Source organism: Gavia stellata, unplaced genomic scaffold (assembly GCF_030936135.1).
Source record: "Gavia stellata isolate bGavSte3 unplaced genomic scaffold, bGavSte3.hap2 HAP2_SCAFFOLD_42, whole genome shotgun sequence".
NCBI lineage: Eukaryota > Metazoa > Chordata > Aves > Gaviiformes > Gaviidae > Gavia > Gavia stellata.
The window spans coordinates 1201985-1224976 of NW_026776913.1; the positions used below are offsets into that span (position 1 = coordinate 1201985).

Below are 22992 nucleotides of genomic sequence, written 5' to 3' on the forward strand. Positions count from 1 at the left end.
AGAAGTCAGTGTCTGATGCAATCATCTCCACTGTTTCTTGCAGTGTTAATGGGTGTGGGAAGGCAGGATGCGGGCCCCTGGGGTGGTCCTGTGCAGGGCAGGATGCGGGCCCCTGGGGTGGTCCTGTGCAGCTGATGGATCAGAGCTTGTTCTGAGAGAGACAAAGACAGGCCTGTGGAAAATTACAAGCGAAGCAATAAATAAGGGCTACGTGGCAAGGACTGGGCGTCCTTGAGAAGTGAGGATGTAGATAACAAGTAGTTATGATCAAAGTAGAAGGGAGTTATACAGCTGCTCAAACTGCAAGTAGAAGAACATAAACAAAAGTAACTGTTAGGCTCAAACTGCAAGTAGACGTATGTTTTAGGCTCAGCCAATTAGGATCTAACAAGTAGGTGCGTATTAGGTCTAACGGTATAAATATGTGTTGCTTGAATAATAAAGTGGACTATGCTTTATCACTCATATTGAGTCGGACGCATCCGTTCCTTCAGCCGCGAACCGTCGGTCAACTCCTGGCATCGGGAAACTCCCGACATCTTCGGGAAACTCCCGACAAATGGGTCCCACGGAGGGACATTGCTGACAAAGCCTCCCCAGGGGCTGCTTAGAGCAGAAAACTCCAGGCAGTGATGACAGGTAGGCAAAGGCAATGTGAAGGAAGAGATTCTGAGTAACCCTGGATGTGTTACCTAAAGGCAAAGGGCCAAGCTCTGACCCCCAGTCCCTGGGAAGGGAGATCCGGTCCCTCACACATTGCTCAGGGCTCTTCCTGGGGCGGTGTGATGTGGGGATGGGCAATGCCCAGGGCAGGACTACGGTAGGATACCTCCCAGGCTCCCAGGTGGGGAAGGGGAGGCAATGAGCCCCGAGTGCTGTAAGGACAAGGTGCTTCCTCATGGGTGTCAGTGGCAGAGACAACAGCCACAGCCGAGGAGGGAAAGAGCTGATCTCTGTTGGGGGCTTTTCTGACTTTCTCCATCCCTCTCTCATCTCCACCATTGGCTGTCCTACGGTCTCCCACACCTGCACCTCTTTCTCTGCAGGCTGTAGACATCCACCCTGCTACCCCACCTGGCTCTCACCTGAGCATCTTCCTTTACTGATATCTCTCCATCCTTCCTCGTTGTCCCTTGCAACACAAAGCCTTGGGTTGATCCAGTCTCCCTCTGGGTGACTTCTTACACCACAGCACCGCCCTTCGAGTGACATTTCTCTTTCCTTGTGTCCAGTCTGGACCTCTCCAGCTGCACTTTGTGCTATAAGTTCTTTCTCATGCCATTTCCCACTACGAACAAAAGCTCCATCATCTCTGAAACCTCCTTTCAAGCAGTTTCAGGCTAATCCTATACTGCCCTGAGCCTCTCTGCCACTGGGCCAAAGCTGCCCAGGTCCCTCAGCCGCCCCACACAGGTCATGTGCACCCGGTCCCGAAACCCATCTTGGCAGACCTGCACTCGACACTCAGTAGTTCCTCCTGACTTCTCCAAATTGGGGAGCCACCCACTGGGACACACCCATGTGTGTGGAGCCACAGCAGTGCTGAGTCAAGGGGGATGATCACTCAAGTTGTCTGGGTGGCCCACACTCCTCCTAACACAGCCCCACGTGCAGCTGCCCTTGTTCATAGGGACCGTACGCTACTGGTTGTAGGGCATCCCTCGTAGTGCCCAGGTCCTTCTCCTCAGCTGCTCACGTCCCAGCCTGTCCTGATGCATGGGGTTATTCTCCCCCCGCCCCCCACCACTGCAGCTCGGATGCAGAAATGTTGAACCATACGACTGTCACAGAGTTCCTTCTCTTGGGCTTCCCCTCCCTCCACCATCAGGAGTCCCTCATGGCAATCGCTCTCCTGGCTTCGTACCTGATGATCTTAGGGACAAACCTGCCGATCATTCCCTCGTTCTTGCTGAAAGAGACCTCCACAGTCCCACGTACTTTTCCCTCTGTAACCTCTCCTGTTTGGAGGTTTTCATCACCATATCCATCATACCCAAAGCCATAGGAAACTTGCTGATGGGCAGTAAAACCATTTCCTGCCCAGGCTGATAAGCTCATTGCTACTTCTGCTCCCTTCTGGGCTGCGTCTTCATTTATGTCCAGCCTTCAAGTCACCACATTTCCTGAAACAAGGCAGTGGCCCTTCTCAACACAGTGCCAACTCCTTTGATGAGTCCCTTTGTTTTCAGCCTCAGGAACCAGCTGATGAAAGATGCTCTCAAGGCAGGTTTCAAGAGAAGTGGGATAATCTTCAGAAACCACTTTTCCACCTCAGAAGAGGTGTCGTAAGTGGATTTTGAAAGGGGAGAGGGGTGGGGAGGGCAAACACATGGTTATGATGCATCTGCAGAAATGAGACCTCTCTTTCTTAGCAGTGTAAGATTTCCTTAATCGAATATCACACCAGACTCTCTTCTGCAACAGGTCATCATAAGACGACCCTGCATAGCAATGCCTTTCAAATGACCTACAAGCACTTTACAAACCCTGGTGAATACCACAGTGGCATTTTCTAAGCGTGCAAACCAAGACAGAAAGCAACAAGCACAGGACTTCATCCCTCCATGGCACACCCAATTCTCAACAAGCTTCACCCTCCTCCAGTTCTCATGGAACTGCACCTTGCTCCTAAATCTGGTTTCCTGCTTATTTTGGTGGCAGATCTTTGCTGAACCTCTTAGTCTTTAGGAAATGACAGAAAATAGGTGGAACACAATGGAGTGAACAATAACAGCTTGCTTTCTCGACCAAGTGGCACTTACATCTCTGTTAACGTCCTGGTCAGAACAAAAACATGCCTGAAATTCAGTCCAGTTGAACTGTTGAGAATGACCTCTAATTTGGTCCAGAATCTAGAATATTGGTCAGGAATGTAGGTTTGAATAACAGTGCACGTGTCTCCAGACCACTCATGTTTGGTGAAATAAATGTCCAGTCCTTGACACAATGCTCCCAGACCCAATACTTCAGCTAATCCAGCACATTCAGTGGAATTAGCTTGTTCAGACACAGACTTTTATAAATTTAATGTCTAAAAAGATGAGTTCGTTTTCTGGCCTCCTTTGATAGCGGGGAAGGATCAGCACTCTAGAGGGTGATATCATCTCCTCCTACAGTGGTCTTCATGAGAACTGTGCTTAGCATAGACTTGGCACTTAGTTTCCCATAGGTAATGCCAAGTGCCCTGAGCCACATACTGGGCAACGTGTGCTCATTTGCAGAAGGGAGGGACTCTTGCTCAGCAGGGCCTTCCCTTGAAGACATGAGGGTTACAACTGTACCTTAAAGTCTCTCCAAAATTAAAAGGAAACCTCTCCTCTTCTCTAATCCCTGTCACAGTGTTGCCATTTAGTGCCAGTGGCTCTTTGCACAGTGGCAGCTATGAAGTGAGACCACGTGTCTTGGTACAGCCCTGTCCTGCCTGTCTTCTCATTCCAGCTCCTCTTTCCTTAGATACCCTCTCTGTGTGCTTGACACTGCTGAACCCAGATACAGGCAGCGTGGTGGTCAGTGCAGTCAGAGCTGTGGGGCATAAGCTAATGGGCACTCACACACCTCATTGAACAGGCAGAGGTTGGGGCAGAGTGTATGGGGCCAGGCTGCCAAGACATGTCCCTTATGTTCTCAACTCTCTTAATCTCTCGCTGTCTCTTTCTCCATCTTGCTCGTATCTTAGGGATCCATCTCAATCCCTCAGCTCTCTCACAGTTGTCTCTCAGCCATCTACATGTGAAGTGATTTAGAGCGAGCAGGGAATCTGAAGCACCCTCCCCATGGAAGCACCTTCAGGACCAAGGCACCCCAGTGTAGGTGGGGTGAATCACTGAGTAAAAGGGCTCCTCCATTCCAGGAGCTCTCTGGACTGTCTAGGTGACTGCCTCGGCCATCTCCAAGTCACGATAAAGATATGAAGTTTGAGACAGGGAATCATCAGGGACTTGTGCCAAATTGGGGAGCCACCCACTGGGACACACCCATGTGTGTGGAGCCTTCCCATTTGGACTCACACTGGTATCCTACATCTGCACCAGAGCTGCAGTCCTGAGGATCCCAACCACCATGGGGAGGCAGAAGGCCTTCTCCACCCGCTCCTCTCACCTCATCGTGGTGACTGTTTTCTATGGCACCCTCGTCCTTTTCTACATGACACCAGGACAGCCTCCCTGAGGCAGCTCCATGAAGTCCTCTCCTTTTTCTACACCATCCTCACGCCCCTGGTCAATCCACTCCTCTACAGCCTGTGGAACAGGGAGGTCAAGGGGGTTCTTGGAAATGCACTCAGAAAAACTGTGGCCTGCATCGAGAGCTCATACATGTTGTGATCCACCAGGAATAAACAGGTGGTGGATCTCTTTTGATCAAGTGGGGACCACTCGTAAGTGCCTCTTTTGTGTACCAGGTATATCTTTAGAAGTGCAGAATCTTGGGACTGGTTGTGGAATGAGAAGCGGGAGAAGGGAATTTGTGTCTTAAAGAAATATAGGTCTGGTCTTGAAGAGTGTAAAAAACTTGCCTGGCTTTCTTCCTTCTTTAAAGTAAAGCCAGTTGTGATCCTGGAAGTGGGGGCTGTTGAAATGCCACACCTGCCCAGGAGTGGGAGGAAACTGACTCTAAGCATGCTGTTTTCTCTTCTGTCACCCAGCCAGGCTGAGGCGTGGCATTCCTGCATGTCTGGGATTCCTCCCGGCATCTCCCTATTGGCAGGGAGAAGTGGGCAGCTGGATCAAGCCCTTCCACTGGACATGTCTAAATCCAACTCGGTGAATCCAATCCCTCTTGTTCTCTGGGCTTCCTAGCAGAGGACAACTGTGAAAGCTACTCTGATAGAGTCAGCTCCTCTGAAAAAAAAAAAAGTAGATCCTTGCGCAGAGGAAAGATGCACAAGTTGGGTCTCAGTTTCCCCATCTTTTAACACAGAAATCATTTCTTCCTCCTTCTTTCCTTCTCATATTCTGACTCCCATCCAACAATGTAATTATTTATTTGTGTCCCACTGTCTGACTTAGATACTGCAAACCGAGTCCTCCTGTTTTCTTCTTTCTTGCAAAAGAGAGCAAGGTCAGCTCATGGGGCATGACTGAGCACAGACACCCCCAGCAGCAGGCTCTCCCCATTTCCTAGGCTGAGGCAAGCGCACAAGGTGGGAATGTCTCCATCATCTCTGATTTGCGCAAGGGCCTTCCCCCCTGACATACTCCCACAACACACTTGTTCCTCCTCCACCCACAGACAGAAATTCCTTCCCACTTCCAGGCTCAGGTCTTGGTTGCAAGAATTTGCTGCACTTCAGAAGAGGCCTTGAGCTTCTTGGCTCTTCTTGCTGCTTAAGGCAATCTTCCGGGTTCCCTCCAGATTTCATGGGGGGACTTCTTGCCTCTAACAAGGACTTTGTGACAAGTTTCTATGAAATGTTTGTTTTTCTGTCATTCCTGTGTGTGGGGAGATTAGACACAGAGAAGGAGGATATACAGCAAAAGGGATGCGAGTGAAGTGCCAGTAAGAACCAGGTGAGCTCCCCCCATGCCTGTGGCTTCCTGGCAAGGAGTCTGTCCTGAGAAGGGCATCCAGCCTCTGCCACTCTGGAGTGGGGAATGAGCAGCGCTCCTGTCTCCTGGGGGACACAAAAGATGACTTTTCAAGGGCACCTTTCCTCTGAACTGCTTTAGATTTGTCCTTGAGGATGAGGTATAATGGCCAGCACTGCAAATACTGATTTAACTGGCATTGCCCAGAGTGGTCATCAGAGATGCAAATTGCTATGCTGCAGATAATTATATTAAGGCAGATTAATGTTGCGGGTTTGGTTTTGTTTTGTTTCTTCTTTTTCGATACTGATACTCTTAGGGAAATCACACAAGCACCTGAAGGATTATTGAAGGTTTTCTGAGAGAAGCCCCAGCAGATTAGCATCTCAAGCAATGGGGTGCCAGGGGACAAGGGAAGGATGGTTTGGGCACTGCCCTGGGATTTGGGAAACGGAAATGAGTTCTCCTCCCCTTGACACCCTGCCCTTTTCAGTGAGGGCTGTGAAAAACTCTGCCAACTAGGTCGGAATGCACAGCCGTGTCAAGGAACTTCTGTCTAACTGCAGCAATGTGGTCCTGACAGCTCAGGAGTTGAGCTTCCATTTGAGTCCAAACCGCGACAATTCACACTGCCTCCGTCTTCACTATGACACTGGGTGTTGTGTGACACAACTGTCCCGGATCTCCAGGCAGGATGGGCAAAAGTTTGATAGCTGAACCAGAACTTTTCCTCTTCCTGGAAATGTCAATGCCACAGGCTCGAGCCAAGAGGCCCAAGAAAGAAAACTTCCCAGAGGGTCAATTCATGAAAACGTCCCCCAGGCTGTGGGACTTGCTCTTGACTGACAGAGAATTTGTGAGTGTGGACAAATTTGTGAGTCTTCACCTATTTTTCCCTCTCTCTTTGTAACTTGGCTCTCAGCATTTACATATTGAATCTGCTTTGCCACTTTGAAAATGTGTCTTTGAGAAACTAGCTCGGGATATTTTTATTACCTTTTTTTTAGCCCAAATGAATATGCAGCATTGAAGTGGGTTTCCATATATGGAGCAGTTTTGCACAATGTCTGCTCCAAGAGGAGAAATATCTCAGCCTGCATCTGGAAATGAATGAAGCTGTGGGTGGTAAATGTGCTTCTTCAGACGATATGTGGTATGCATGCAAGAGAAAATGTTGTGAAGGTGAATGGGCATGAAAGAAATGGAAAACTGCCCATCCAATGGAGCTCTGCAAGAGGAGGATGGAGCTGTACATAACATGGCATGATCCAAGTGGGATCAGCATGGAGAGAAGACATTTGTAGGGAAGGTGTTGCAATGGAGTACCTTGACGTCACCCAGCTGAAAAAGAGAGATTGGAGAGTGCGCTGAAGTGATGGGCAGAAGCATCCTGGGCTAAAAGACCTTGGCTAAGAAAAGGTTGGAGGGATTTGGGTTGCAGAGATTTGAGGTAGTCCTTCCAAGATCTAAGCAGGCTGACCTTTGGAGACAAGTGAAAATAAGGAAGCTCTCAAGGATGTTTTGCCATTTGTTGTACTCTTTGCTCTCTCTTATCATTTAAAGATACAGTATTGCCCTTAAGTAATCCATGCTCCATATCTTTTTTCTCTGCTTTTTTGAGGAGGGGGAGGTGGAAGAGAAGAATAGTTTCTTTTTTAACCAAAGGCAGCCAAAGGGCAGATCCCAGGTTAGCGAAAAGGTACAAAGGAAGGCAGAATTTTGATGTGTACACTGGCACAAGAGGATTACCTGCATTTCCATTCTCTGAAGTCCTAACTGGGTGGCTGAAACCGTGGAAGCTCACAGCTCCCTTCATCTGCCCTGCATTTCAGCATGTAAAATTAAGCTAACTGAGTCATAAAGTTGGTTTTGATTCTCTTCACAGCCTAAAGCACAGCATGGGGCAGGAGACAGGCAGGACACCTAAAGAGGACTCACACTCCTCTGCACAAATGCTTAGGTGCTTGCAGGAACCACAGGAGGCATGGCATACCGATTCCAGGGTTCAACGACCTGGTCAAATGCCTTGTCTCCTTCTCTGTAATGGTGGCATCGATGCGTGGCACTCATGTGCGGACTCTGTACAAGGATCATAGAATCATTGATTCATAGAATGGTTTAGGTTGGAAAAGACCTTTAAGACCATCAAGTCCAACCATAAACTTAACCCTGCTAAGCCCACCACTAAACCATGTCCCTAAGCGCCTCATCCACACATCTTTTAAAAACCTCCAGCTATCGTGACTCAACCACGTCCCATGGCAGCCTGTTCCACTGTCTGACAACCTTTTCAGTGAAGAAATTTTTCCTAATATTCAGTCCAAACTTCCCCTGGCACAACTTGTGGCTGTTTCCTCTTCTCCTATCACTTGTCACTTGGGAGAAGAGACCAGCATCCACCTCTCTACAGGGGGACAATCACTTCCCTAGTCCTGCCGGCCACACTGTTTCTGATACAAGCCAGGATGCAGTTGGCCGTCATAGCAATGTTGGCCAACATATGAAAGTTTCTTTTCCATAGGTATTCAGAGGGATCCTTCTTGTGCTCGGAAGAGGCTGTCCTGCAAGGCCTATCACATTTCCTGAGCTCCTTCCCCCTTCAGAGCTGCTTCCCACGGCACCACCTGGATCAGTCTCCCCATACATCAAAGTGTTCTTCTCTGGAGTCCACCAGCCTGTGCTCTGCTGCTGGCCTTCCTTTGACACCTGGCACCCCACTATTTCCTTGTTTGCCAGTACTGGCTCCAGGTGAGCATCCCCCTTACTGTCCCACCTGGCAGCTCTGTTAGGAACTTGTCCCAGGAGCCTCCAGGCTGCCAGCATCCTGTCGCTTTGCCTGGCCAGGGAATGCCAGGGCACTTACAGTCCCCCACAGGAACCTGCTCCTTAACCTGGAGACTTCCTCGGCTTGCTGAGAGAGGACTGTTGCTGTTTCCTCTTCCTGACCAGGTAGGATATGACTGCCAAGACCATGTCACCCTTACTGACTTCTCTTCTCATCCTCACTCAGAGAAGCTGGCCCAGCCTGTGGCCCATCTCATAGAGGAGCTCCATATATCCTAGCTGCTCCTTCACACAGCGTGCTTCCCCCCAATACTTGTCCTCCCTGTCACCTTCTCCATCAGAGCCTGTATCCCTCCACTGCAGCACCCCAGCTCAGCAAGCTGTGCCACCACTTCTCATTTAATCCCAAACCATCACAGTAGAGTGACAAGTCCTGGGGCTTCAGCTCCTCCTGCCTGTGCTCCAGCTCCCCCTGGCCATGCACCTTTGGGCTACAGCACCTCAGCCATGGCACCGGGTGGAGCGCAGACTTCTCAGAGGGAAACCTGATCACTGATCCTGACCATAAGACCATTGTGAATCGAGCAGTTAGTACTGTGCTGCGCTGTGCTGCGTGTATAGCGTGGCCTCCGCACCTGTACTGTGCTGCAGAGATCCCTTGGGCACAGGACAACCTCGGCAGCTCCTTGTCACAGTGCAGCCTGCGGGCAGCTCCCACTCGGTACTGGCCATCATGGCACCTGCATGGCCTTGTCTCTGTCTGACAATGCAGCAGGAAGGTCTCATGAGAACATCATTTCTGACTGACTGTGTTGAAGAGGAATAGAGTAGTTTCCTCGTAAGGGAATACGGTAAGAGTTTGAAGGACCAAAACGGGAGACTGTCTTCTCTGGATGGGGTCTGCATGGTGTGCTGCACATGCTGGGAGTCCCATCTGATGCTACACCACCTAGGCATCCCACCACCTAACTGGGTAAAAGATTACCTATACTATTCTCTCATTATAATCCTTGACCTTACTGCATTTTAAGTACCTTCCTTACTGGGATCATAATGGATCTACTGGTGAAGAGCTCTCCAGCACACTCCAATGGACTGGTAGGTGTGCAGTTTGCTCAGGTAACCCCCGGCTTCATCCCCATTCACAGCTGGTTGTTCTCCTCCAGAGCCCTGCCTCAAAGCACAAAGGCCTGGGAGACCTTGCTGGTGGAAACTGAGGCAAAGGGGACACAGAGCATCTCAGATCTATCTACACTACTCTTACTAAACTTAGCAGTGGTTCCACAGTCTCTCTGTCTCTTCCTTAACTCTTCCTGAAGCAGCAACAGGTCATCTTAGTGCCCTTGAATTCCCTTTTGAGTGTCAATTGAGTTTTGATATGGACCATTGCTGTGCTTGGAGGATGCGGTCCATGAAGACAAGATGTGTGCAGGCACACTGAGAAAAGGATTGTTCTATTCACGGACTGTATCATCAAGGGAGTGAATAAAGATCCCTGTGTGATGTGCTTTGTGTTCACGCAATGCCTGCAGCTGTTGGGCAGAGAAGGGACAGACTTTGCCTCTCTGATGATATCTGATGACTGATGCCTCTGAGTGATGGCAACAGTCAATGGCACACAGGCACCAAATCGCATTCTCTGCGATGCCACCTGGGGTGTATTGTCACGCACCCACCCTGAATGGGAATTGCTTTCCTGTTGGTCCTGTGATTTTCTTGCCAGCCCTGGCATCTCATGTAGCTCTGTGGGCCTGGATTTGAACATTACATTGAGCAGCTGCCTTGAATTCTGTACCACAATGTGGGGATGAACACAAGACAGCTGCCAATACAGTCAGTGAAGATCTAGTAAACCCAACACCTGGAGGAGAGGAAGAAAGAGATGGAGCTCTCCCTATGGCATACGACTCCATTCCATCCTATGAATAGCTCTATAGGCTGACCTGAACATAACAAGTAGGGACAGGTTCAGTTGCCCTTAATTTGGGCAGCAGCTGTCCTTTCAGTTGGCCAAAGGAAATTCCCAAGTGCCTCCAAGAAGATGCCCCAGATGTTGGCCTGTCTCTACATCAGCCTGCACGTACCTTCAATCTGTCTCTATTACCGGCACATATCTTTGACCACCTCTGGCACCTCAGATGTCACCAGACAACTGCATCTGAACAGCTCACTCCTGGCCTCCAGCTCCATTAATTACCATGGGAGCTGAGAGCAGGAGCTCACATGCAGGTGCCTATTGTGTGTCCACCTGAAGGGGGGCAGGAGGAATCCCACCTGCTGTGGGTCTGTGGTGTGCATGGGAGGGAGCTGAGTGCCCTTCCAGCCCCAGCACTCCAAACCCAGGATGAGATGCCTTGTCGGGCTCAGCTGCATCCCTTCCCTCAGCAGGGGTAAAGGAGATCCCTGCCTGTCCCTGTCTGGCTGTCCTGTCTAAAGATGGGCCAAGAAAAGTTGATATTTAGGCGTGACTCTGTCTCTCAGCAGGGAAATGACAGTGCTGGAAAGAAGTGTCTCTCCCCAGCTGCGGGAGGGAACCTCAGTGATTGCTCCAGCCTGTTTCACAGCAGGTTCCCCTGGAGCCCCAGGGACCCCTGGGGGGAGCCCCGAGGGGGCAGAGAAAGTGCCGCCTTGGGCTGCTCCTCTGCTGCTGAGCTGGGCCGGGCTCCTGGGATGGAGGGAGCTCAGGGCAAGCGGGCAGCGCTGAGGAGAGACAGCTCTGCCCAGGAGCAGCTCCTCTGCAGAGCGCAGCAGGGCTGAGGGCACTGCCTGCAGGCACCGAGGGGAAGAGAAGCGAGGCAAGGAGAGATTAAAGCCAGTCTGGAATGGGAGGATGCTGAGAGCTCACTTGGAAAGATGTTTTCACAGCCCTTGACACGGTAAGTATCTGGCTGAAGGGGAATGGATTTGCGGTTCCTACATGACTCTCCAAAAGCTTTTACACCCCACAGAGTATGGGATGTTTTGGGAGGGTTTTCCTCTGGAGGAGGAAAATGTGCTCCAGAGCAGGTATTTCCTGCTGCACCATCAGAGGGACAGGACTGCCTTCTCCCAGGGATGATATCAGGGATGTGAACTCGGATTCTTCGTTCTTGCTGTCAGGCTCTCTGGGGATGGGAGTTTCATCTGCAGAGTCACACACTGATCTTGTGCGTCCTTCCATGCAAGTGTGTCCATGGGAACAAGGGTCCCAGCTTTCCTCACACCTGTGAGGCTGTGGACAGTGCAGTCTGTGGGGCTGGGGAATGAGCTATTTTTCCCTTAGTGAGACTCCATCATGAAAAACATAGGTATCTCCTTGAGGTATCCTTCATGCTGTGAGCTGCCCTCCAGGATGCAAATCTGTCCCATAGCATCTTTGTATTATCTGAAAGCACCATGGATAAGCACAGAGATGTTATGACCAAGGAAATGCTGTTGGGTTGGTGAAATAAGCCGTGTGTGTCCTTGGCTAGAAATGGGTTGCTGAGACGTCGAGAAAGAGTGAGACATTTAATGGTCTGCAGTGGATCCCTCCGCTCTCAGCAGTGTCTGGGGGCTTTTCACAGAAACAAAGCAGTGGGATCGCCCTCAGTCTCAGAAAGACGCAAACCCAGGGCATCTCAGACTGACGGACAGACCAGCTCCCCTCACTCTGCTCTAACCCAAAGGCAATCCTCTTGCTTTCACTCTGTTCTCACTGCATGCAACAGAAATACTGAGGGTTTCTGAAATCCCAAAACCATCCTCAAACAAGATGGGGGAATTTAAAAACAAAGAGAAAACTTTCAGTCTGCTTTCTGCCAACCTCGTTCCTTAGCACTGGGAATGCAGATGCTGACAAGCTCTTCTGCATTAGGGGTGGTTTCATCTGACATATTTGAACACCAGGACTGGCCCCTGCTTCCACCGTTCCCGTGAACTCACTGCTGCAGAACAGGGCTGATACCTCAGCAGCCCACTTCTCACAGCATATTCAGGCAGCACCAAACCAGTGCTTCAGCCATGGAGCTGAAGGAAGGTCTCCTAGAAAAGTAAATCAGGGGAGCAGGGTGTGTAGCAAGGGGAGGGTCTGAAGGAAATTGCTTTGGTTTTGCTCAGAAAAGTCTCCCCTAGCTTCTCAATGACTTTTCTTCCTTGCACAGGTCCCCATGCCCAGAGGCAGCAAATGTCCAACAACAGCTCCATCACCCAGTTCCTCCTCCTGGCATTCGCAGACACGCGGGAGCTGCAGCTCTTGCACTTCTGCCTCTTCATGGGCATCTATCTGGCTGCCCTCCTGGGAAATGGCCTCATCATCACCGCCATAGTCTGTGACCACCACCTCCACAGCCCCATGTACTTCTTCCTCCTCAACCTCTCCCTCCTCGACCTGGGCTCCATCTCCACCACTGTCCCCAAAGCCATGGCCAATTCCCTCTGGGACACCAGGGCCATCTCCTTTGCAGGATGTGCTGCCCAGGTCTTTTTCTTTCCCTTCTCAATGGTAGGTGAATATTTTCTTCTCACCATCATGGCCTATGACCGCTACATTGCCATCTGCAAACCCCTGCACTACGGGACCCTCCTGGGCAGCAGAGCTTGTGTCCACATGGCAGCAGCTGCCTGGGGCAGTGGGTTGCTCAATGCTGTGCTGCACACAGCCAATACATTGTCACTACCGCTCTGCAAAGGCAATGCCTTGGACCAGTTCTTCTGTGAAATCCCACAGATCCTCAAGCTCTCCTGCTCAGACACCTACCTCAGGGAAGTTGGACTTCTTGTGGTTACTGCTTGTTTCAGTTTTGGGTGTTTTATTTTCATCGTGCTGTCCTATGTGCAGATCTTGAGGGCTGTGCTGAGGATCCCCTCTGAGCAGGGACGGCATAAAGCCTTTTCCACATGCCTCCCTCACCTGGCCGTGGTCTCCCTGTTTATCACTACTGCCATGTTTGCCTACCTGAAGCCCCCCTCCATCTCCTCCCCATCCCTGGACCTGGTGGTGGCAGTTCTGTACTCAGTGGTGCCTCCAGCAGTGAACCCCCTCATCTACAGCATGAGGAACCAGGAGCTTAAGGTCACACTGAAGAAGCTGATTCTGTCAGTAGTCTCGCAGCAGCATTAACCTGCCTGTGTCTCTTCAGAAGTCATTCAAATCCACCTTGGAACCTCCTGTGCTTTGGGCGTTTTATCTGTGATAACAATGTTTATCCAGGAACGGCTGCATCCACTCCACTCCACCAGAGGCAGGAACCCAGCCCGTCTGACCCAGAGGCCTGTTTGCATGTTTCTGGCACAATGGTACAGCCTCCCGTGTCGTGTCTCCGTAATAAAAGGGGATTTCCTCATTGCTGGTGTCTGGTGGTTGGGTTCTTCCAAAGCTGAGGTCAGGCTGAAGAAATTGCCCTTACGAGGTCATGCTGCTTTGCTTGGGCTCTCCATGGGCTCAGGGGAGAAGGGCATGGGGCAACGTGTTAGGGAATGGGCCTGGGATGAGCCTTCACCTGTGGGTTCCCAGTGTCCCTGGAGATGGTGAATGATCCACAGGGATCTGCCTGGGACTGGCTCCACATGGCTTGCAGGCACCACAGCCTGCTCACTCTGCAGAGCACCACTGCCAGCTTGGGGTCCTGTGGGGAGCACAGCAAGGGGGCAAGAGAGGCCAGCCAGGCCAGCACGGACACAATTCCTTGGGAAAAGGCTCTCTGGGGGCAGGGACATCCCTGGACAAGAGCAAAGGAGCAACTCTGTGCTTCCAGGGGGGCAATAAATCACCAAGAGAAACCTATTTCTGCATGCACCAGCTCGGGGCAGGCTTCTCTATTGCTGGGGCAGCCGGAGCAGCCTGAGGAGCCCCTGGGCCAGGAGTCTTTTCCCGGGAGAGGGACTGGCACAGAGGGTCTTGCTGGCATTGGACGACAAGGATGTCTTGGAGACAGGAGCAGGGGACACAGGGAGACACTGGCCTCTGTCTCCTCATGCCATGGCTGGCCCTCAGCCCTGGAGCTGATGGGAAGGCTGAGACACCTCTCTGCCCCCCAGGAGTTACAGTGACTTCCAGAGGGGCTGGGGCTGGGGGGTTGAGTGCGCAGAGCTTTGCAGCACCCATCAGTGGGCACTGCCGTGGGGTCAGCCCAGAATGGGCTGCTTTTCTGGGCTGGGTAGGGGAGAGATGGGTGGGAGGTGGGAAGTGATGGGGAGAGCCAGAGAGGGACTGGGCTGGGCTTGAAAGTGCTCGGGAGAAGAACACACTAAAGTTAGCTGAACTGTTGGACCATGCAGGGTGCGGACTCATGCGAGGGGGTTGGTGGTGCAGAACCAGGGCTCGTGGAAGGCAGCTGAGACTTGCAGCCGCGGGAGGGATGAGGCTGCTCTGTGCTTTTGGTGGCATGGAGAGTTGGGGAAGGTGGCCCAGGGCATTTGTAACCCCTCAGCCTTTCTCGCTGGCTGTTTCCAACACTGGCAGCACACCCCAAGTTTACAGGTGAATTTTCCTGCCTGTCCATCTCCATTCTCCTGCTGGGCTCAGAGCTTGAATCACTTTGCTTGAAACAAAGGACCTCCAGGATGGTCAGGGACTGGAGCACCTTTCCCATGAGGAGAGGCTGAGGGAGCTGAGCTAGTCCAGCCTGGAGAAAGGAAGGCTGAGAGGGACCTCATTGCTGCCTGCCAGTGCCTACAAAAACATTCTAGAGAATAGAGGAAGAGGCTTTACACCATGGTGCATGGCCGGAGGACAATAGACTGTGGGTGGGAGGTGAAAGAGGAGAGATTAAGCCTGGAGATAAGGGAAGTCTATTTCACCATGAGCTGAGCCAAGCGTTGGAGCAGGTCACACAGAGATGCTGTGCAGACTCCGTCCCTGGAGGTTTTCAAACTCTGACTGGACCAAGCCTTAAACAACCTGGTCGGACACTTTTTTCTGGCAGGTTGGACTGCAGAACTCCCAAGGTCCCTTCCAACTTGAATTGATCCTATAATGTCAGGCCCTTTTTCTGACAGCAACAGAGCAAATGTTTATGGGGCAAGAATCTTCCTTTGCTGCATGTGACCACCTAAACTAACATCTAAGCCAGCAAAGAGACGTCAAGACCACCGTGTGACTCTCTCTCTGCAAAGACTGAGGGGTATCATTGACAGTCCTGAGCAGGAACTGTCTTGGGGGCACAGGGCTCTGTGTGTTGTAAATACTCTGATTTTTTTAAAATAATCAAAATATGATCATATAGAAAGGTTAAATTTGATTAATAAATGAAATAATGAAATAATAATGAAATAATAAGATACAAATGCATAAGTTAGGATTGTGAAGTTAGAAACAATAACCATAGGAACCTCACCAGGGAGTCACTGTTCCATTCTAAGGAACTAATAGTAACGAGATGGAACAATGAAGAATTGAATAGAAAAGTCTTGCTTGAGTCCTGTGACCATGTGACCTGATATGCACCAATGATGCTGCTTGGAAAATTCCTTACCTTTCCCATCTTGATTTGAATATCAAGAATGCCGATCAATAGATATTAATAGAAATAACCATTGATTATTTTAAGTATGGATATTGATAGAATAGTATAGTCCAAAGAGCGATTAATAAAAATTAAATTACATATATATTTTGTATGAAGGTAACTAGGTATGATTTATCTGTGATTTATTCATAAACTAACTGTTGAACAATGTAGCATTGTGAAGAGGTAGAATTTGCTTGTCAAGAGAATGATAAGTTGTAGGCCTGGTCAGTAAACCGGGGAAAACTAAAGAAGATTCCAAGAATGGGATTTTGCAACCAACCTGAGCATGCGCAAAGATTGGGTTCAACTAAAGGACACCATGAGGAAGACTATGGCCGACCACCAGAGGACCTTTAGACGACCACCTGTATACCTGAAGGCGCATGCGTCACGAGCATTTACATATATTAATGAGTTCTTGGAAATTGTATGAATATGTTAATTGTTTCTTGGAAATATGATGAATATGTATACTTTGATTGTATATAACTTTTGTAGCAGAGAAACTAAGCACGCACACGAGGTGGAGCGATCCCCTGTGCGTCCAGCACTGCAATAAAGAAGTGCCTGCTCACCTACATACATTGTGCAGATGAGTTTTTATATTACAGATTTGTAACATGTGCAAGACACAAAATGACCTTTTTTAAAATGCTGCCAGCCTGATAAGAGACATGTTTAGAAAATGTCAATAAAAATAAAGCAAAGAACTAAACATGAAGATGCAAAGCAAAGAAAATGTTTAAAAACACTTTTCAGCTTTTAAAATCTTCATTGTTTTATTTTCTTGTGTTTTAATATACTGGTCAATGGGGGGAATTTGTGTCCTTGTTCTTTTTTTTTTTTTTAAAAGGAAGGTTTTTTCCAGAACTGGGTTTAGATGTAAGACACAAATGCCTTCAGCTATGGGGACACAGGCACCTCCTGCCAGTACAGATGCCCTGGACACCCCCTGCCCAGCCTGAAACTGTAGCTCCCGAGGAGCTCTGCTCAGGCTTGCCAGTCCCGTGCAAAACCTCAGGTACACTGAGGTCTCTAAATGTGGCCCTGGATATTTTATGGTCAGACAGACAAGGTCTGCCTGGAAAGATGAACAAATCTGCAACATTAAAAAAACATATATAAGCACATTTTCATCAGCTGAAACAATGGAGTACTTCTAATATAATGGCAATGTTTTCACACCGTGTCAGAATGGGAATTTGCAGGAATTGCATTGATCATAGGAGAAAAAATAGTCATCTCCTGTACTTGCATTACGACTACTCTATCTATTATATTACATTGCATATTTAATGTCCCTCATCTTTCAGGTGTTCCTACCTCTCCTGGTTAAATGACCATGTCTAAGGGCATCTTTTCAGCAGATGTATTGGGACATTTGCCCTTCCCATTGCTGGCCAGATTTCCCACTCCCCTTGCTCTTTGTTCATTCAAATACCGTCCACCCATCTGGTTGCTGCTTTGAGTGTCAGGGAGTTAGAAACTTGCCCCATCTTTCTGAAGTCACGTTAATTCTTTAATCAGCTCCTTAATTGCATTTCTACCTATCTCTTCCTATCTCTCTGTCTAAACCATTTCTTGCACGGCTATCGTTGTTGGCCATCTCCACCACAGGATGCCCTACACTGTCCCACACTTGCACCAGTTTCCCTGCAGGCTGTAGACCCACTATCCGCTTCCCCACCTTGCTGTCACCCTCACAGGTCCCTGCCTGTACCGATGTCTCTCTTTGAAACAGAAAGCCATGGGCTGATCACAGACAAACACCACCAGCCCCGGTGACCTCTTGTTGCACCATGGCATAACCCTTCAAGTGACATTTCATTTTCTCTCATGTCTAGTCTCAGCCTCCAAAGCTTTTCCTTTCTCATGCCTCTTCCTCTACAAAGAAAAGCTTCATCCTCTCTGAAACCACTTTTCAAGTAGTTGCAGGCTACTCCAACATTGCTCTGGCCTCTATGTCATGAGGCCAAAGCAGCCCAGGTCCCTCAGCCTCTCTGCACGAGTCACGTGATTCAGCCCCTTCACCCCATCTTGGCAGACGTCCTCTGGACCTTCTCCAGTTCCTCCCCACTCCTGCAGAACATGGAGCCCCACACCAGGACACATTATTTTGGATGTGGCCACACCAGTGCTGAGTCAAGGAGGGAGGTAACTGCCCTTGTCTGGGTCGCCACGCTCCTCCTAATTCAGCCCCGTATGCAGCTGGCCTTATTCGTGCCCAGCATGCTCCACTGGCTCCTAGAGCATCCCTTGTAGTGACCATGGCCTTCTCCATAGGGACACTCCTCAGCCATCAGCTCCAAGCTTGCCCTGATACATGCCCTGATGCAGAACTGGCCACTTCTCCTTGTAAAGCTTGGTGAGCTTTCTCTTGGAGAAATCTCAGAGTTTCTCGAGGTCCCCCAGAACTGAAGCTTCATTGTGTCAGCTGTTAATGGGTGCGTGTAGGTGGCTCACCCTGTCCTGTGGTGCCTCGAACAAGACGACAGCATGAGGAACTGAAGGACATGATGGATCATAAAAGGAGGTACTAGTTTAATGGACTTGCTGACCAAGGTAAGAATTCCCAAGGCAGCCATCCCAGAAACACCAAAGGAGAGCAACAGGCAAGCAAAGCCAGGGCCAGTGGGTAAAGTGAAAACAGAGGTGGGCTTCTTGTATGAGAGGCATTGAGGATGACCAAAGGGAAGAACTTGGGATGGGGGAATCAGGGAAAAAGGAAGTTGGAGGTGAAGCAAAGGGTACAAGCAGGGCTGCTTATGGACACCTGCCAAGTAGCCCTCAATCTGAGCAGGGACATCAGCATGGCTGGGCACACCTCTGCTGTGCCTGTCCAGGAATGCACACAGAGAGGGGAGCAAACAGGAGGAATTTGGAGTCTGTGGGCAGTTCCTGAGCTGTAATCTGACTTAGATACCAGAGACACAGTCAGACAGCTCACACCACTGGAATGTGGCCATGGCTGGATGGAGGCTCTTGAGGAAGGACGGGGCAGGTCAGTGAGGAGGGGAAGTTGCCCTGTATGTGGGCGAGCAGCAGGAAAGCATGGAGCTCTGCTTGTGACAGACGATGAGCCAGATGAGAGCTGATGGAGCAGGATAAGTGGGCAGACCAACGTGGGTAACGTAGTCGGTGTCTGCTGTGGACCAACCGTATTCGGAAGAAGCAGCAGATGAGGCCTTCTTCAGACAAGTAGAAGCCTCTCGTTCACAGACCTTGGTCCTCATGGGGGGCATTAGCCAGTCAGGCATCTGCCCGAGGGGCAGCACAGCAGGGCACAAGACACCCAGGAGGGTTCTGGAGGGCACCAAGAACCTCCTGAGCATTCAGAGAGGGTGTTAGGAAAGTCAACGTCCATCTCGAGTTCAATCTGGTAATTCAGCCTGGATGTGAAATGCCTCAACAAAGGATTCAACAACAGTCCAGGAGCAAGAGGACGGCTTGGGAAAATGCAGGCCTGCTGCTAGATGGGGCAGAGACCCTAGTGACAGAGAGCACAGAAAGGGCCAAGGTACTCCATGCCTTTTCCTCTCTGAGTTTACTGGTAAGACCAACCTTCAGGAATCCCAGGCACCCAAGACCAGAAGCAAGGAGCAAGGAAGACTTTCTCTTGGTGCAGGAGTCTCAGGTTAGGGAACGTTTAAGCAAACTGCACATGCGTAAGTCCTTGGGACCTGAGAGGATGCTCTCATGAGTGCTGAGGAAGCTGGCTGACGTCATTGTAGGCCACTTGAAACCATGTGTGCAAGGTCATGGTGACTGAGTGAGGGTCCTGAGGGCTAGAAGAAAACAAAGGTAAAACCTATCTTGAAGCAGGGCAAGGAGGAGGATGCAGGGAGCTGTCAGCCTGTCTCCCATTATACCCCTATAGACAAGCTGAGCAAATATGGTCTAGATAAGTGGAAAAGGAGGTGGACTGGAAACTGATGGAATGGCTGGTCCCAGAGGGTTGTGTCCAGTGGCACAAAGTCCAGCTGGAGGATAATCAGCAGTGGTGTTGCAAAGGGGTTGTTACTGGGTCCCATTCTATTCAACTTTTCATTACAGTCCTGGATGATGGGACCAAAGGCATCCTGAGCAAGTTTGTGGATGATACAAAATTGGGAGGAGTGGCTGATACACCGGCTGGTTGCACTGCCGCTCAGAAGGACCTGGGCAGGCTGGTGAACTGGCTAGAGAGGAACCTCATGAAGTTCAACAACGGGAAACACAAAGTCCTGCCCGTGGGCAGGAATAACTCCATGGCCCAGTACAGGCTGGGGGCTGACTGGCTGGAAAGCACGTTTCTAGAGAAGGATCAGGGGGTCCTGGTGGAAACCAAGCTGGCCACGAGCCAGCAGTGTGGCTGTGTGGCAAAGCAGACCTACAGCCTCCTGGGCTGCATTCAGGAGAGCTTGGCCAGCAGGTCGAGAGAGGTGGTCCTGCCCCTCTAGTCAGCACTGGTGAGGCCACATCTGGAGTGCTATGTCCAGTGCTGGGATGCCCAGCGAAAGAGACATGCACTTACTGGAGCGAGTCCAGCAAAGGGCCACAAATATGATGAAGGCACACAAGCATCTGTCAGAAGGAGAGGCTGAGAGAGCTGGGACTTTTTAGCCTGAAGAAGGGAAGGTTCATGGGGATCTCATCAATGTGTATCGATACCCGATGGCAGGGAACGAAGATCAGGGAGCCAGACTCTTCTCCATGCTGCCCAGTGACAGACAATGGGTAGAATCTGAAGCACAGGAACTTCCATCTCAACACAAGAAAACACTTTTCTACTGTGAGGGTGGTTGATCACTGCAACAGGTTATCCAGAGAGGTTGTGGAGTCTCCATCCATGGAGATACTCAAAACCCAGCTGGACCCTGTATTGGGCAACCTGCTCTAGACTAGGCTAGGCAATCTCCAGAGATACTGCCAAGAAGGGTCAGAAGGAACCAATGGAGGTGTCTAGTGCTACGATGTGCTCTGAGCAGGGAGAGCTTGTCAGTAGGATCACGTTGGTCAGTGCTTTTCCACTTGAGTTTTGAAAACCTCTGAGCCCCACACTCTGTGCTAATCAACTATGAAAGTGACTGGTTGTTTTCTTAAACCTCAGTTGAAATTTCCCTTCTAGCTTCTTGTCCTCATTGTCTCTTGTCCTCTTCTGCCCTTCCTGACTGCCAGGCAGATCCTCATGCCTACTCTGACCATGGACAATCACAACCTTCTCTCCAAGTGTGGCCTCATTGAGATCCCCTGCGACTGCACAGCCAAGCATTGGTGGCCAGCTCCAAGCAGACCTACACCCTAGGGGTCCGTGCGTGGGCTCAGAGGAGGTCATGTGGAGACACCCAGCACCTCACACAGAGGGAATGTGGCAGTGCCTGTGGGCTGGCACCAAGGCAGAGTTTGAGGCAGAAGGGGTGAGCAGAGAAGCCCTCCAGCAGCTCCTCTGCATACCTGGTCAGGGAGTAATGCACTTGGTGGTGCTCGTGAGTGAGGACGATGGCATGGGAGGGGAGGTACTACGAGCTGTGGTGCAGGGCACTGGGGCTCAGCCCTGCTCTGGGGCCTGCCAGGGTCTGGGCATGTGTGAGCCCATGCAGGTCTGGCTGTTCCCCCAGTGCAGACACTGAGCCCAGCAAGAGGATGGAGCTGGTCATATTTCAAAGATCAGCCTTCACCTGGTCCACGGTGAATGGCCAGGGCTGGAAACGGCTGGTATGGGGAACAAGGACTGGGCGTGACTTTGGGGTAAGGGCCAGCGCATGGGGTGGAGGAGGCTGTCTCAAGGGCATGTGCTGGGCACAGAGACCAAGGGACAGCAGCAAACTCATATGGCTCCCCAATATCTTCCCAGGGCCCCGAGTTCGTGGTGCTGCTCTGCAGAGCTATTTGGCTCTGGTGCCTGGGGCCACCAGTGACTCCACACTGGCCTTGCTGGTCAGGGAGGGAAGCAGCTCCAGCTGGATGGGGATGACTGCTGCTAATCTCCCCAGTGCACTGGGGAGATCCCATTTCATTACAGGGATGCCATGGGGGAGGTATAACCCATGAGCACACAGCGGTGGCAGTAGGAGGGGTGTGAGGTCACCATCACTATAACCCATGAGCACACAGCGGTGGCAGTAGGAGAATATGAGGTCACCATCACTATAACCCATGAGCACACAGCAGTGGCAGTAGGAGGGTATGAGGTCACGTCACCAGTGGCAGCCCATGGCCATCGGGGCTCCGTGCAGAGCAACCGTGTGCTGTCACAAGGGCATCACGGGGGACAGGAGCTGCCCGGCCCCATGCCTGCGAGGCCGAAGGAGCAGCCCCTGCAGCCCTGGCTGGAGCAGTCGGGGTGGGGGTGGCTCGGGGGCACCACAGGGATGTGCCAGGGCACGGCGCCAGGGGGAAACCACAGACTTCCTGCCTGGGCGTGATGGGGGGAGCGCGGGGAGCGCTGCGAGGCCACGTGGGCTGTGGTTTGTGCACCTGCAGGCTGCAGCTCCGGAGCCACCCGCGGGGAATAACGGCCCCTCGGTAACATGCCAAGAGTCAGGGATGCATGTGAGCCTGCAGGCTGCATGTCTGCTGCCAGGACAGGGACACATCCCAGCTCCAGCTCATTTGAAGGGACCTTCCATGGGGCTCTCCAGGGAGGGACAGGCGAGCCAGCATTCCTGGCATGGGGCTCTGGCCTGGGCTAAGGCCCTTTCGCAGCTGCTGCTCCCAGTGCAGCGGGGTCTGTAGCAGGGGCAGGGGCTGTTCCCTTCCCTTCCTGACACAGCCCTCAGTGCAGTCCCAGCCCTGCGGTTCCCATGGCAGGGGGATGGCTGGACACTCGCGCCTTGGGCTCTTGGATGTGCCCAACATAGGAGATGCTCAGTGCTCCTGGTCCACACAGCAGGGTTCAAGGGGTGAAAAAATGCATTTCCCCCACTACAACCGGTCCTGTCCTGTGATGTCCCACCACCACAGTGACGTGACATTTGCAGCGGAGCCATCCCTCATATATGGTCATGAATTGAACTGGAGAAGTTCATTGGAGGGCTCGGCTGTGTCGGAGGGGAGATAGCTCCCGATAATGTCTAAAAAGGTGCTGCTGCTGCTTCGATTGGCTCCTTCTGTAGCTGGGCTGGCATCTGCGGAGATATATTGCCATCCCGCTGTCATTGTCCCCATGAGTCCCCAGGTGCTGTGGCAGGGAGTGTGGCAGAGCAGGGATGCGCTGGCAGGGCAGAAGGCTCAGG

The 22992-nt window shown here is 51.1% G+C and overlaps 1 protein-coding gene across 1 annotated transcript; it reads left to right on the plus strand.

Moving 5' to 3' along the window:
- Positions 1–12798: 12798 nt before the first annotated feature.
- LOC132321446 (olfactory receptor 14C36-like) lies at positions 12799–13389 on the plus strand. Its single transcript, XM_059834942.1, has one exon. The coding sequence runs from the start codon at positions 12799–12801 to the stop codon at positions 13387–13389; it is 591 nt and encodes a 196-aa protein (XP_059690925.1).
- The last annotated feature ends 9603 nt before the right edge of the window (positions 13390–22992 follow it).

What these genes read in the sequence shown, in the direction of transcription:
- LOC132321446 (XM_059834942.1), top strand. Translation starts at nt 12,799, where the DNA reads ATGGCCTATGACCGCTACATTGCCATCTGCAAACCCCTGCACTACGGG.